At 35.2% G+C, this 16,097-nt stretch overlaps 1 protein-coding gene across 1 annotated transcript in view; it reads left to right on the plus strand.

Annotated features, from left to right (window-relative positions):
• Positions 1–14,073, plus strand: part of cabp2a (calcium binding protein 2a) — a 38,955-nt gene extending 24,882 nt beyond the window's left edge. The window contains exons 3-8 of the mRNA XM_059337245.1: positions 1,136–1,357; positions 7,884–7,914; positions 10,260–10,394; positions 11,340–11,449; positions 12,755–12,902; positions 13,836–14,073. Coding sequence (XP_059193228.1) covers positions 1,136–1,357; positions 7,884–7,914; positions 10,260–10,394; positions 11,340–11,449; positions 12,755–12,902; positions 13,836–13,861 — 672 coding nt within the window. The 3' untranslated portion in view covers positions 13,862–14,073. The remainder of the gene's footprint in view (positions 1–1,135; positions 1,358–7,883; positions 7,915–10,259; positions 10,395–11,339; positions 11,450–12,754; positions 12,903–13,835) is intronic.
• The last annotated feature ends 2,024 nt before the right edge of the window (positions 14,074–16,097 follow it).

A 16,097-nucleotide genomic window follows, 5' to 3' on the forward strand; every position in this document is an offset into this window, starting at 1 on the left:
AAATGGACTTTGTTATTAGTGCATTTAAAAGTGTTTAACAACTCTATTCAAAAATTGTGTATTTTAGACTTAATATCATAAATTAATGTTATATTTCAGTCTTAATATAATTTTATCTCACTTTTTTACTTCATCAATATCTAGATTATAATTTCCCTTTCAAATTAATTTATAATTTCTATTATTTTCATGTTTAAATTAGTTTATATATCCAAAGCAGACCGTGGTAAGAGCAGTTACTGCTTAGTTTTGAGTTGGATTTTGTGGTTTTTGGATAATTATTTCTCAGAAATAAAGCAAAATTTAAATCTAAAACTTTGTCACAAGATAAAACAGACATCAAGGAATTCATTTTTAGTTATAACTCAATTTCGACCAATAATGTACCTACTGCAGTTAGACTTTGTAGGGCAGAGCTGTCATCACTAAATGATGTTAATGTAAATGTAAATGTAAATGTAAATGTTAAATTAACTGTATTTTTACATGTGGCATATTTTAAAGTATACTGTCATAAACAAAGGGCAATTTAAAAGAAACTAATTTAAAAGAAACTAGAATTATACTTGCAATATACAAACTAGTGGTATACTGGGAGTGTACTTTAAAGTGTGCTTGAAGTATGTTTATTAGTAAGTTCAGTTAAAGAAAGGGAGTTTACTAAAGTCAGCTTTCATTAACTTAATAAGTAGGCATCAAGTATATAATTATATCATAAGTTCACAAATTGTATAGTTCAGCACAAACATGGATAAAACATACTAAACAAAGATGTAAACTACTTATATACACAGAGTCCACTACTACAACTTTAAGTACACATAAAAAGAACACTTAAAAGTATGCTTTTATAAATTTGAAAGTGAGTTAATTTGGTCCCAAAAAGCTTTAAAGTAGTACACTTACAAGTTAGATGTTAAAAAATAATTGAGCTATATTTGAGTTGTTAAACAAGCTTCCTACTGGACACAACATTAATTTAAATAGAATAAGTTTCTAAACAACAAGATAAATACAACTATATTTTAATATTTGACGTATGCCAAAACAGTACGAAATCGGTTTTCTTGCAATCAGTGGAAGTGAAGTGGTAACTTTGTGTGGACCCTAACTGGATTGGTTCCCCTCCTCTAAGGGGGAGTCGGGCGTAGAGCGAAGCGGCGCCCCGCTGGCCGCCGCCATGCTGGGCGGGCTGGGTGGTGCAGGTGGTGCAGGTGAGGTGGACACGGACGACGAGGAGGACGAGCGGGACTTCGATGAGCCGCTGTGTGCGCTGGTTAAGAACTGCAACATGCTGCACAACTTAGTGGGGCCCGCTTGTATCTTCCTCAGACAGGGCTTCGCTCAGAGCCAGCTAGTATGTACCACACACACACACACACACACACAGTATGGAATTATCTCACATAAATCACTTCATCCATCCATTTTCACAGAGTCATCACTATTCAAGTGAAGGTGATGTTAAGGCCATCCCCAAGTGTGACATCATCACAGCCTTCCCATATCCACCAATCAGAATGTCCCGCTGTGAGTCCCATCAACTCATAGACAAACATCTATAACAATATAAATATTAATATAACACATTTATCACAAGAGTTATGTGACTGAGTTTGTTTGTCCAATGGTGAAAGAAAGAAAGAAAGAAAGAAAGAAAGAAAGAAAGAAAGAAAGAAAGAAAGAAAGAAAGAAAGAAAGGAGGGTGGGAGGGAGGAAGGAAGAAAGAAAGAAAGAAAGAAAGAAAGATGGAAGGAAGGAAGGAAGGAAGGAAGGAAGGAAGGAAGGAAAGGAGGAAAGAAAGAAAGAACGAACGAAAGAAAGAAAGAAAGAAAGAAAGGGAGAAGGAAGGAAGGAAAGAAAGAAAGAAATAGATAAAAAAGAATGACTCCTGAAGAATGAAAGGAAGAAAGAAGGAAAGAAAGAAGGAAAGAATCTCTCTCTCATCCTGTACGTATCCTGTAGGAGTGTCGAGTTGTAATTGGTTAAATAACAGATCGTACCTTTATGAACGACTAACTGCCTTCCCAATTTCTCCCAATCATAATTTAGATCATAAATTCTCTTTCTTACCGTAATGCTGAGATCATGTGAGCCTCTTACTTCAGATGGATGTCTGATGAGGAGAAGGACGATGTGACTCGATAGATCAATAACAGTCATTTCCTGTCTGAGCAGCTCGCAGCACTAATTGGAAAGAGCCATTAAAGGTGGTGGACTCACTGAGCTACAGAATTCTGCTGAGTCATGACAAATACTGATCACAGTCGGGCTAAATATAGCTCATTTATGATCTACATAAACTTTATATTTTCCAATGGAAAAAGATCAAAAGAAGTTTTATGAAACTTTGGCCAATGACACTATTCTTGTTTGTTGCCTTGGGCCTTGGTTCTGCAGTTCCATTCAACTCTATGAAGCATTACAGTCGTTTACATGCACAGTTTAATCGAGTTAAGCTAAAAAATCGCTTTTGGCATCTTATAGGACTTCTGTCCTTGTCCCAGTTTACATGCAACTGAGAAAATGACGAGAACGTGTCCTCCTCCTCAACACTGGGTGGCGATATGCGTCGTTTCAGTGGGTTAATATGGCGCCATTTCAGGTTCACCTCAGTTTGACACTTTGTGCCGTCGCTACTGACTGGCTAATGCTACCGGCTACTTTGAGCGGCTAATGCGACCGGCTAATGTGACTGGCGGCTACTGCGACTGGCTAATGTGACCGGCTACTGTGACTGGCTAATGTGACCGGCTACTGCGACTGGCTAATGTGACCGGCTACTGCGACTGGCTAATGTGCCCGGCTCTCTTGGATGTTTTTTTTCCGGGATCATACGCCAGTGCAGGGGGTGGAGCATGGGAGCATGCGTTGTCTTGTCATACATGCCGGCGAAAATCCTTAATCGGAATTGGAGAACTCCGATATGTGTCTGACTGACACGTTTACATGCACTTCAGTTGTCCAGTTATAGTCAGATTAAGGCAATAATTCCCTTTTTTGTCATGTAAACGTTCTGACTGTCTTTGTGTCATTGTTCACATTTAACGGCCTGCAACTCGATTGTTTTGCTTTGTTGTGGTTCAGTCCACCGCTCTGATAAAGCTTAATGGCAGACAGGCGACGTTCATAGCTAGCTATTGGAGTATTTAGCAGCTAAAGGGACAGATATTACAGAAGTCAGGAGTAAGTGGACACCAAAAATAAGATCAGAATATGAACAGAGATTGAATTGAATATCTGTCTAATATGTTAAATGGACTGCACTTATATAGCGCTTTTATCCAAAGCATTCATACTGGTGGCAGAGGCTATCCTAAACCTGCCACCATTGGGAATTCATTCATTCACCAATGAACACAACATTGGGAGCCATTTGGGGTTCAGTATCTTGCCCAAGGATACTTCGAAATGCATGGTCGAACCACTGACATTCCAATCAGTGTGCGACCACTCTACCAACTGGGCCACAGCCACCCCTATAGACACCTACTATAGACAATATTATAGCCTCAGCTCTACTTTGTGTTGCCTGAATAGATTGTATACAAGAAGTGGACATCTCTGTGATGTCACCCAACGGTCTGTGGACAACCTTTTTAAACCCTTCGCTTTTCTCTGAAATAACAATAATCTTTAAGGTGATTAAACTAGATTAGAATTTTTTCAGAATCCAGTGTGGGATGGGACCTCATGACCCTCAAGCACAAGCACTTTGGTTTGACCAATGTACGTTCTCTAGCAAACAATGGATGAACTCCAGCTCATAAGTGGATTATGGACAGTAACATGGTGACAACACTGGTGTTCTCTGTAGTGCAAACGAGCTAACAGGATGCTACATTCCTCCAGGGTGTCCACAGGTGAAATCTGGTGGCCACAGAGGAACTTTTTGTGGCCACGGACGCCATTGTGAATATTGAAAGGTTGGGTAATCCCTTTTGTTCTCTAAAATGGCAAACTGAACTCCTGTAGGAACACATTATACATTATCAAGTTTTTGCTTTATCGTCACCTTCCTAAAATAATAGCCCATGTTAATTTTTTTGACAGAATCATCTTCTTATGAGGCTGGCTGCCATTTTTTTGTGTTTTCTGAAAAACCTGAAAAAATAATAATAACGTAGGCTGTTATTTTAAGATGGATGGATGGATGGATGGATGGATGGATGGTTGGATGGATGGATGGATGGATGGATGGATGGATGGATACAATAAAATAGAATAGAATAAAGTCAAAAACTAGTCAAAATGTGCAAAATTAGAGAGTTCAAGAGACAAAAAATATAATATAAAATCTAAATACAAGGAAATATTTTAAATACAAGGAAATATATAATGTAACAACAGTGCAGAATTAGAGCATGTGTATGAAAGTGTATGAAACGGCCATGTTGTGGTTAATGTCATGGTTGATGTTGTGTATTGGGTCAGGCCTGGTGCTCCTCCCCGGCCTCTGTCCTCCTTTGCCGTTGCCTACCTCCAAGTGTGGTGTTATACAGTTTAATAGCATGGGGGACAAAGGAGTTTTTCAGTATGTGAGTGTTGCACTAAGGTGTCGATATGATAAAATGACTGGAATTCTGTCTAAAGCAAACTGTGGAGCCAACACTGGCGATGACATCCCCTAGTGCCGCTATGTGAGACAGAACACCACAAAAGTGCCTTCTCGGGGGCCCCAGTGACTGATAAAACAGGATGAAGTGCCCCCTAGAGTGCTCCTCCAATAGAGAAAATGTGATGCAGTTCCAATCGGGGTGCCTTTCTTGTAATAAATACTCTCTAGGATGCCTTTCCACAAGATGCAGTGCACTAATGGGTGCCGTAAATGATATAAAAACGAAGCAGAACCCTCCATGGTGGCCTTGAGATGTAGAAAACATATAGGTTAGCCTACAGGCTGTAGAAAACTTTTTGCAGCTGGTGCCCTTTTTCCTTTTTTGGCCCCGGTCCCTCAGACAGCATGAGTCCGCCACTGGGTGCTGAGATATTTTTCTAAAAAAAAAACTGTTGGTAAAGCTGACTTACTCACTGCAAATTATTTGGTTGTTACCAAGATAAAAAAAACAACAACTTAGATTTAGAAGTGTTAGATAATTTATCTTGTTTTAAGAGGGTTTTTTTAAGTGTTCAACATGTTTATTTCTATATTTAACAATCTAAATTTGTCAAGTGAAATTATCTGTCCATGCAGCAAGATAATTTCCCTCAGATTAAGTGTTTTATCTCTTTTTAGACACACCTTTTTTTGCAGTGCTGTTTTTTAGGTGGGACTAGTGGTTTGGGAATAAAATAAGAAAACTGGAAAAAATGGGAACTAGGGCTGGGCGATATGGACAAAAGTCATATCCCGATATATTTAGGCTGAGGGCGCCTGGAATGCCGTGCTTATCCCGGATAAAATGAGACAGACGGACGAGAATGGATGGATGGATGGATATATATCCCGATATTTTTATCACAAAGTGAGAGGAAATCTTCAGTCACAGTCAAAGCCAAATATGACATTTATTGAAACCGTTTGAACATAACTACTGTATAACAACAGGAGTACCTTTTTTTGAATCAAAACTCCATAAAGTGCACATTTAGATAACAAAAAATACCTTAAATAAAAATAGCCTATGAAATAAAATAGGCCAATCTTTTTCTGAAATAAATATATTTATATGAGGAAAGAATAACAAACATTACAAAGAAACTCAATATGACAAACCCTAGTAAGGGCAGCATTTATATATGAAGAAAGAAAATAAATTTGAACTATATCGATATATGGTCTAATTCCATATCATTACATTACATTACATGTCATTTAGCAGACGCTTTTGTCCAAAGCGACTTACAATAAGTGCATTCAACCTGAAGGTACTAGACATAGACCACAGGAATCAAGTAAGTACATAACTTTAAGAGCTAACTGTCATTGCTACAGGAGTGCTATATGTTAAAGAAGAAAAGAAGAAGAGAAAAAAGAAGTGCATTTTTTTAATTTTTTAATTTTTTTAAATAAATATTTATGTTAGGTGACCATGACTTAACCAAGGTATTGTTGGAAGAGATAGGTCTTCAGCCTATCTCTTTTTAAAAATATATTGATATAATTTTTTTTTAGTAAGTTTCCAGCCCTAATGGGAACAAGGAAAACATTTGCTTCCCTGCACTTTTGCCTCAACTCGGCTCAATCTGATAGTAAACACATTCCAGCATTAAAAAAGACAAATTGTGTGTGTTAGCTGCATGTTCAGGTGTGTTAAAGTTGGTTAATCAGGTCCCGGCTGAACCGCAGATGCAGATGCGGATGAAAAACCCAGCAGCAGATAGAGAAATGAAAAACCGATAAGCCTTCGTGATTTATAATACAATTTACAGCTGTAATCTCCCTGCCACTGTTCTCTCCCCTGCAGCCTCTAATCCAGGCCTGTTTTATTCCTGTTGATGATGTCATCGCCCTGCAGAGACACAAACTTATCCTGCTATCACCTTGTTTCCCTGCCACCACATGCTGCAGCCCTGCAAAATAAACTGGAAAACATTACTGCTTAAACTCATTTCTAAGACATTTTAAGCTCTAAAATCAGCTGGTGTGGGTGTTGCATGTGTGCATGTGAATGCAGATGTGTGTGAAAGAGGGAACGAGGTCCTGCTTTAGCTGCTTAGCTGATAAGAGTTGAATTTAAGAGCTGATATCTTGATAATAGTCAAAATCATGTCTAGATATCAGCTCTTAAATTAAACTCTTATCAGTTATTGCTCACTTATCACTCTTATCTATTTTTGGTAATTTCTTGTCTTTTTTTAACCTTTTTACATTTATTTTTGTTTATTTTTGTCCTTTTTTGGTCATTTTTGCATCTACTTTTTTTTTTGTCATTTTGTATCTTTGGAAACATTCTTGATAATAACCAGAATCATTATCAATAAAACCATGTTAAATGTCTAGATATCAGCTCTTAAATTAAACTTTTATCAGCTTTTGTTGTTGTTATCATTATATTTGTCCAAACAAATGTACCTTTAATTGTACCAGGCATTAAATGAACAAGAAATCAGGAGAAAACAAGGTGGTCTAATGATTTTTTTGGTCATTTTTTGTCTTCTTTGATCATTTGTACATCTATTTTTGGTTAATTTGTGTCTTTTTGATCATTTTTACATCTATCTTTGGTAATTTTTGTCTTTTTTGATCATTTTTACATCTATTTTTGGTAATTTCTTGTCTTTTTGATCATTTTTACATCTATTTTTGGTCAATTGTCTCTATTTCAATAATTTTGCATCATTTTTGGGTCATTTTGTGTCTTTTTTAGTCATTTTTACATCTACAGTCATGGAAACATTCTTGATAATAACCAAAATCATTATCAACAAAACCATGTTAAATGTCTAGATATCAGCTCTTAAATTAAACTCTTATCGGCTATTTTTGTTGTTATCATTATATTTGTCCTAGCAGATGAACCTTTAGTTGTACCAGGTATAAAATGAACGAGAAAACAAGGAGAAAACAAGTGGTGTAATATTTTTTTCCATGACTGTTTAAAATGCATTTAGGAGTGCGTGTTGTTTGCCATATGCACAGCAGACTTTCAAAGCTTCTACATCAGTGCGATGAGATTGGACACAAGCTTGTGTAGCAGATCCACTAAAAAAGGTTATTAGGGTCAGTCAGATCAAAACCCAAATAATCCAGCAGCAGAATATCTGGCCAGCAGACTGAGCATGGGACAGAAATGCTTCACAGGAAAGAAATAACCACTAAACACTGCGTTTTTTTGTTGTTGCAATGAATGTGTGAGAGAAAAAGATCAAGACACAGTGATTTAAAGTGTGTTTTGAACTGACTGACTGTCCTTTTCTGTCTTCTGTTCACACCTCCACAGGACAGAGATCTACGACCAGAGGAGATGGAAGGTACAGATATTAAAAGCTTCATCCAAATCCTCCTGCTCCCTCTCCTTCCTTTCAAACCCCAAACCTTCTGTTTGAATGTGAAAAATTCAGCTTTACTGTAGAGCATGGGTCTCAAACTCACGGCCCACGGGCCAATTGTGGCCCTTGTGACGATATTTTGTGGCCCCCACCTCGATATGAAAGTTTAATGTGAGTTTTATATGAATGGCACTTTACCGTGTTGTGTATGGAAGGTCCCTTTAATTGCTTTTTTTTTGTTAATTTTGTGTCTTTTTTTGTTAATTTTGTGTCTTTTTGGGTAATTCTGTCGTTATTTAAGTAATTTCGTGTCTTTTTTTGCTAATTTTGCGTCTTTTTAAAATAATTTTGTGTCTTTTTTAGTAATTTTGTATATTTTTTTTGTCATTTTATGTCTTTTTGTCTCTTTTTATAATTATTTTGTGTCTTTTTTGGTAACTGTCTTTTTTTGGTTATTTTGTTTTTTTTAAGTAATTTAGTTTTTTTTCTGTCATTTGGTGTTTTTTGGTTATTTTGTGTCTTTTTAAAATAATTTTGTGTCTTTTTAAAATAATTTTGTGTCTTTTTATAATTATTTTGTGTTTTTTTTGGTAACTGTGTCTTTTTTTGGTCATTTTGTTTCTTTTTATAGTAATTTTTTTTTCTGTCATTTTGTGTCTTTTTCTGTCTCTTCATTTTATTTACCCTCCCTCTCAGCTGTTCTGTATCTAAGACTGTTAAATCAAATCCCCACTGGGCGTGTTCTTAGAAGTGTTTTTATGTGTCACTTGTGCGTCTCACAGATCAAATTGGATTACGTTCTATAAAATGTGTCAATCCCACTGAGGACATGAGACACGTGTCTGATGGAGACCCCCTGCGTTTTTTACGTGTCAAGTCTATTTTTGACAGATGTTTAAATCACACAGACACACCAGGAACCCTGATTGATCAATTAACATGTGGAAAATAGGTTCAAATCAGTGTGATTTAAACAGCTGTTTATGCAGAAACGCTTCACTAAACACCACAGAAAACAGAGTCAGTGGGAATTACAAAATAAAATGTATACGCACGTCTGGCTCTCAGTGGGGATTCACAGTTAAAGAAGAAGAGCAGCTTTTAAAAACACACAAACTAGACCCGTCCGTGTCTTTTGCTAATTGGATTTTTGTTTCACAAAAGGATATTAATAAACAAATGAATGGTAAATAGTTTTTGTTTTAAAATACAAACATTAAAATGTAAATGCTGCTTGCATAAATGCATCAATACAAATAATCTAATAATAAGTTTAGAATAACCTATATAACAATCTGAGTGGGTTTGGTTTGTGTATCTTTTGGTCATTTGGATTTTCGTTTCACAAAAGAATATTAATAAACAAATGAGTAATATCATGATAATTTGATTTTTGTTTTAAAATACAAGCATTAAAATGTAAATCCAAGGCTTTTAGATTCATCATTGTCAGAGAGGGATAGACTATATTTAAAACATGATTTGATTTTTGCTGTCTAGTTATAATTAAAAAAAAAGAAAAAAAAAAGATCAAAACATCTCCAAGCAGCCAGTACACTTCAGACCCTGAGACTCTTACTTTGAAGGGGAGCGACTCTGGACTTCCTGTTTCAGTTTTCATAATAAGACTTAGATAATCAAACAAACTTACGCTTTGAGTGACGTGCTTTTTCACTCAGACAACGAGAAAACAAATATGCATATTTTAGTTATGTGACCAAGATTTGAAAAGAGGAATAAACTTTATTTACATTCCGGTTAATCAACCACTCGCGCTTTTATTTTGTAAATGACAACTTCCGGTCGCAGAATATGAAATAACAGGTGTTTTTTAAATTAAATTTCTGTTATTATAACTAGAAAATGAAAATCAAATACATCTTTATCTATCTGGCGATCCCTTTCTGACCCTGATGAAGTAAAAAGCTGTATTGTATTTTTAATTTTAGTGTTTGTATTTTGAATTGAAAATCTAATAACCACTCATATTTAGTTTTAGTTATATCCTTTTGTGAACGACACTTCCAATGACCAAAAGATACATGGACCCAGACCATTCATCAACCTTATTGTTTCATTTTCCTAATAACACTCAACCAACAAATGGCCTAGGTACATTTGAATAATTTGAAAATCAAAAATCTTGAACATAGCTGCCTTAAACATAAGACCTCACTTCAATAGAGTTCAATTTTATTTATATAGTGCAAATGAAGTTGCCTGGAAGAGCTTTAAAGTCTCTAGAGCATAACTACAGTACACCAGAACTGCAATATATTTATCTTTCTCTTACTCATTGTCAGTTTTCTTTGTCCTCTCCCCTGCAGAGCTGCGTGAGGCGTTCAGGGAGTTTGACAAAGACAAGGACGGCTTCATCAGCTGTAAGGACCTGGGAGAGTGCATGAGGACGATGGGATACATGCCGACAGAGATGGAGCTGATAGAACTCAGCCAGCAGATCTGTGAGTCCTGCATGAACACATCAGCATCCATAGACACAGAGAGAGAGAAAGGATGCACAAAACAGAATGAGTGCACCCCAACACAGAGCTCTTAACTCTACGGAGTCTCTTTGGGCTATTTTCTCCATTTTTTAATCCTTTTCACCCTCCCTGTATACATCATTTAAACACTTTTTGTTGTGTCTTTTTTGGTCATTTTGTGTATTTTTTTGGCCATTTTGTGTCTTTTCTTAGTCATGTTTGGTCATTTTGTGTCTTTTTTTTTAATTATTTTGTGTCTTTTTTTGGTCATTCTGTCTTTTTTTAGTCATTTTTGGTCATTTTGTGTGTTTTTTTGTCATTTTGTGTCTTTTTAAATTATTTTGTGTGTTTTTTTGTCATTTTTTGTGTCTTCTTTGGTCATTTTGTGTCCTTTTTTTAGTCAATTTGTATCTTTTTTTTTAGTTATTTTGTGTCTTTTTTTTGTCATTTTGTGTCTTTTTTGGTCATTTTGTATCTTTTTTTAGTAATTTTTGGTCATTTTGTGTCTTTTTTAGTCATTTTGTGTCTTTTTAAATTATTTTGTGTTTTTTTTTGTCATTTTTTGTGTCTTCTTTGGTCATTTTGTGTCCTTTTTTTAGTCATTTTGTGTCTTTTTTGTCATTTTTGGTCATTTTGTGTCTTTTTTAATTATTTTGTGTCTTTTTTTTTTTTAGTCCATTAGTCCAACATAAAATGAGATTTTACATCCAGTTCTATAAAAATTTTTTAGCAGGGACACAAAAAAGAATGAATGCACCCTAATGCAGAGCTGTTAGAGTTCTGTGTAACATTTAAGCCTCGACTATAAGTCCCAAAAACACTGTGTGTTAGTCTGCAAGTGACACTTTCTCATCAGTCTTGTTTTGTAATTTGCTTGCTTGTTCAAGAATCAAGAATGTGTGTATTAATTCTATCCCCTGTTAGGTGGTGGCAGAGTGGACTTTGAAGACTTTGTGGAACTGATGGGTCCCAAAATGCTCGCTGAGACTGCAGACATGATTGGAGTCAAAGAGCTGAGGGATGCCTTCAAAGAGGTCAGCAATAAAAGGGATAAAAGTTTGGCCTTAGACTATATAAAGGAAGGGGAAGTAGCCACTGTGACAATTAATAAAATATAATAATACCTTTATTTATATAGCTATACCTTTAAAAACAGCATTCACAAAGTGCTTTGACAGAACAAGCATGGATAAAATGCAAAAAAAAATCATGCAAAACATAAGAAACCAACAATGAAGAAGAAAAAATACCACAAAAGTCAAAAAGACCAATATCATGTGAATGCAAGTCTGTAAAATGTGTTTTGAGAAGTGACTTAAAAGAATTCAGTGATTCAGCGAGCCTTAGCATTATCTCTGAAATGTAACCTGGAGCCTGACATGCTTTAAAAGTGATCAGTAAAATCTTAAAATCAATTCTAAAACGAACAGGGAGCCAATGAAGAGAATTTAAAATCAGAGTAATGTGCTGTCGTCTGTTCAAACCAGTAAGAAGCCGAGCTGCTGCATTTTGAACCAGTTGGAGGCGAGAGAGTGATTTGTGGTATATGAGTTGCAATAATCTAATCTGGAGAATATGACTGTGTCTAGATTTTTTCCAAATCGGAGCGGAAGTGATTTTTTGGATTCTGGATATGGTTTTGAATTGAAGGAAACAGGACTGAACTACTTTATTGATATTTCTCGAAGTTGAGGTTTGAGTCAAAAATTATTCCTAGATTACAGGTGGTGGGTGTTAAGCAGTTGCCATAGGGACCATTGACCATTTGACCCATTGATTTGTGGACTACCGTAGCTTAGAGTTTGGCATTTTGGCTGTTGCCATCTTGGTTTTTTAGAGCTACAGGTAACCACATTTGGATGAGAGGGTGAAGCTCACTGAGAACCAATATTATTTTAGCTAAAATAATTCACTTTTATTGTGATATTCATTTGGATGCTAATTCTAGCTGGCAAAAAAACGAGCTTAAAACAGAAAATATTCGAAAAGAGTGTTTTTTTGGGGTACAAATTGAACCAAACACATTGAACCAAACAATTTAAGCCAACCAAAATGTTACAGTGAATTTTGATTAACTGAAAACACACTGAAAGGGTCAAAGTTTTTAGATGAAACAATAACTACAACACAAAAAAGCAAGAAAATACTTCTTTGTTTTAACCAATGGAGTCGCCCCCTGCTGGTCATTAAAAAGAATGCAGCTTTAAGACTTGGAGGCTACCTGCCCTTCTTCGTTACAGTATAAGTTTATAATCACCCCCTTTCCCTTACTTACTTTTCTCATGCTTTTTTAAATATATTTCTAAAAAACATATTTCTTCTTCATCCATTTTTCTCAGTTTGACTCTGACGGCGATGGTCAGATCAGCCTCGGGGAGCTGAGGGAAGCCATGAAGAAACTAATGGGGGAGCAGCTGAACCACCGCGAGATCGACGAGATCCTGCGAGACGTTGACCTCAACGGGGACGGACAGGTGGACTTTGAAGGTGAGTAATTTATACTTTAGCAAATAGATGAGGAACAAAATGCATTCAAAGGTTGGGAAGGTAGAGTTTGGAAATATCACAATATATGATAAAAACGATTAAAATGTAATTTCTATAAAGAAAAAAACAGCTGAGGGAGGACAGTCTTGTTCTGGTCGCTGCTAATTCATGTTAGCATTAACTGGGATGATCATTTTGGCTAGCAAAAAATAAAAACAAAATGTTCGTTACTTACGTACCTCAGAAAACGGAGTGTCTGTTAGTCCAAACAAATGCTGAACAAGACGTTTTTAATAAACAAATAAACTGTCATTAAGTGAAAATACAGTGAAAGGGTCAAAGTTATGAGACCAAACCGCTAAACCTCCTTTTTTTAATATGTTTATAATGTTATATATAACTTTATTGACACGTTGCCGTGGATACACATTGTTCTGCTTCTCTCAGACAGCTCGCCTTGTTAGTGACCTGTCAATCAAAGGTAGCCACGCCCCAAATCATATGATTCTTTGCCTTTTATTTTCTTCTAAACATCAAATTGTCTTGAAGAAGATTTTTTATTTTTTTTTACTAGTGATTGAGACCATAATGTTGCCCAAAAAAAACATTTCTGAGGTAATAAATCAAGTGAGAAGTTTTCCCATTTTATATTGAAATGAATGGATCAAAATGCTTTTGCAGCCGCAGTCAGTGCCCCCTGCTGGAATATTTGGTAGAATGCATCTTAAGGCACTTCCAGGTTTGCCTCCCTGCTCAGATAGGCTCAACTATATATTTCATATGCATAGACTGCTTAATTATTATAATGACCAAAAAGCATGCTTTGTAGTGATATGTATTGTATATATGGATAGAAGTTTTTGGCCATGTTATCCAGGTCTACTATTCTATTTTTTTCTTTACCAACAATAACAACATTTTTTTTTTCCACAGAGTTTGTGCGAATGATGTCCCGCTGACTCTTCACCAAACCTCACTCTACTGCACTAACATGGACCAGACTGCACACTGTTAATGTCCTCATAATTCTTCTTGTTGTACAAAGACTCGTTAGTGTGTGTAGCGTTCAGTGACCTCCATCTCCTCTGAAGTATAAGAGGATCCCTTCAATGTGTTTCTGTTGTATGAATGTAATGTATATTTAACACTAGTGGAGGGACAACAAAGCTTCATGAACCATTTGCTTTATTTACGGAGCCCACTAGATGGCGCTCTTTGTTTAAGAAAGGGCTGAAAACACACTCAATTACCATTGTTGAAGCCTTTTTTTTTAAATGCCAAGACCGCCATCTAGTGGGGTAAAAAAATAAAGCAAATGCTTCACGAAGCTTCGTTGCCCCTTCATTAATTAACCCTTTGATGCACAACATGGGTAAAAATTGACCTGCATTCATTCCCCATGTTATTTCATGCTGGCTGTGTGTTTCTTTGCTCTACTGTATCTTTTTAAATCAATTTGTTTATGATTCAATAGTGCAAGTATTCTTTGAATATATCTTTTTTATGACAACCAATCATTATATCCATTTTTCTTTTCATACTTTATGAAGAAAAATATTTTTTGAATCAATTTTACACACCTGTCAAAAATGACTCATTCATCCAAATTTGATTAAAAATTAAATGACCTAATACTATAATAATAGTAATTTGTTTCAAATAGTTACTTTAGCAGTAAGAGGGGCCAAACACTCATATATTTAATATATTGAACCCTCTGCATGGCTTCTTCATCACATTCAGACATAAAAACAAAGCAGACCAAAAAAAGACACAAAATGACACAAAATGACAAAAAAAAAGGCAAAATAACTAAAAAATAAACAACAGACACAAAATTACCAAAAAACACACGAAATGACCAAAACACACACAAAATAACTAAAAAGACACAACAACAGACACAAAATTACCAAAAAAGGATTAAAAAAATGGACAAAATAGCCCCAGACTCCATAGAGTTAACATGTTTATGCATCATTTTGTCACACATACAGTGGATCTGGAAGGTATTTACAGCACTTCACTTTTTCCACATTTTGTTATGTTATAGCCTTATTCCAAAATTGATTTAATTATTTTTTTCTTAAAATTATACACACAATACCCCATAATGAAATGTTTGACCCATGTTGTGCATTTGAAGCAGTAGTAGTGATACAAAAAGGGTTTTTATTCAAAATGTAAGAAAGTAAAACATACAATTAGGATGTATGATGATCAAAAAGAAGTTAATTGAGGAAACCCTGCAATACTGAATGATGATGATTAATTTATTGCAAAGATATAGAACATAAAAACTCTGTCTGGTCACTTTAGACCCATGTTGTGCATCAAAGGGTTAACATGTAATGAGACACTATAGAGTGATGACTCAGCTTTAAATATGAATATATTTGAACTGAGAATCCTATACCAGCAACAAGTATTGATATACTGTATATCTAGTGTATATAATTAAAACAATTCACATAAATTATTTTATCAGAGTAAGGGATAGGAATCCTAAGTTATTACGTGTTCAGCTGCCCCATTGAGATTTTCAAGATTTATTTATTTTTGTTAGTTTGTTTAGTTTATGTACTTTGGGAGAAGTGACTCCTTAAATATGCAGTTTACTACATTACCTGACTTGAATCTAAAGTTCAATGTAACAATAATGGGGATTTATTTATTATCATGATTTCGGTAATGCCACATGAAAAAAATCTTGAATTCAACTGTTATGACTGGGACTGTGTGATATAATTGTAGTGAAGATAGCAAATGTGAAATGGGATTTAATTTAATATACACCTTTATTGTATTTTTCCATTATATTCAACACTTTTGATATAATTCAAGCAATGCAAAGCAAACAAAATTTTTTGCACATACTGTAATTTTTAGTGTCAAATATCTTTTTGATACAGATTTGATAACACTAACAGGATGATGTCGTCTGCATATCTGTACACATGATGTCCTGTTTCCCTATTTAGCTAAAAAAAAAAAAATGATAGACTGTCTAAAAGTGTTAACAATGTTTGTTTTATGCAGTCATATATCCATGCTCAATGTTTTACTTGTACAGTGTTCAACAGGTCAGATCTTTTAACAAAAAAGTGCATTGTAAATAAAATAAAAAAGGGAACAAGAGACTTTAAACTTGTTTTTATTGACCAGATACCTTTTCTTTATTTATTCATTTCAGCG

This window comes from Centropristis striata, chromosome 1 (assembly GCF_030273125.1).
Source record: "Centropristis striata isolate RG_2023a ecotype Rhode Island chromosome 1, C.striata_1.0, whole genome shotgun sequence".
Lineage (NCBI taxonomy): Eukaryota > Metazoa > Chordata > Actinopteri > Perciformes > Serranidae > Centropristis > Centropristis striata.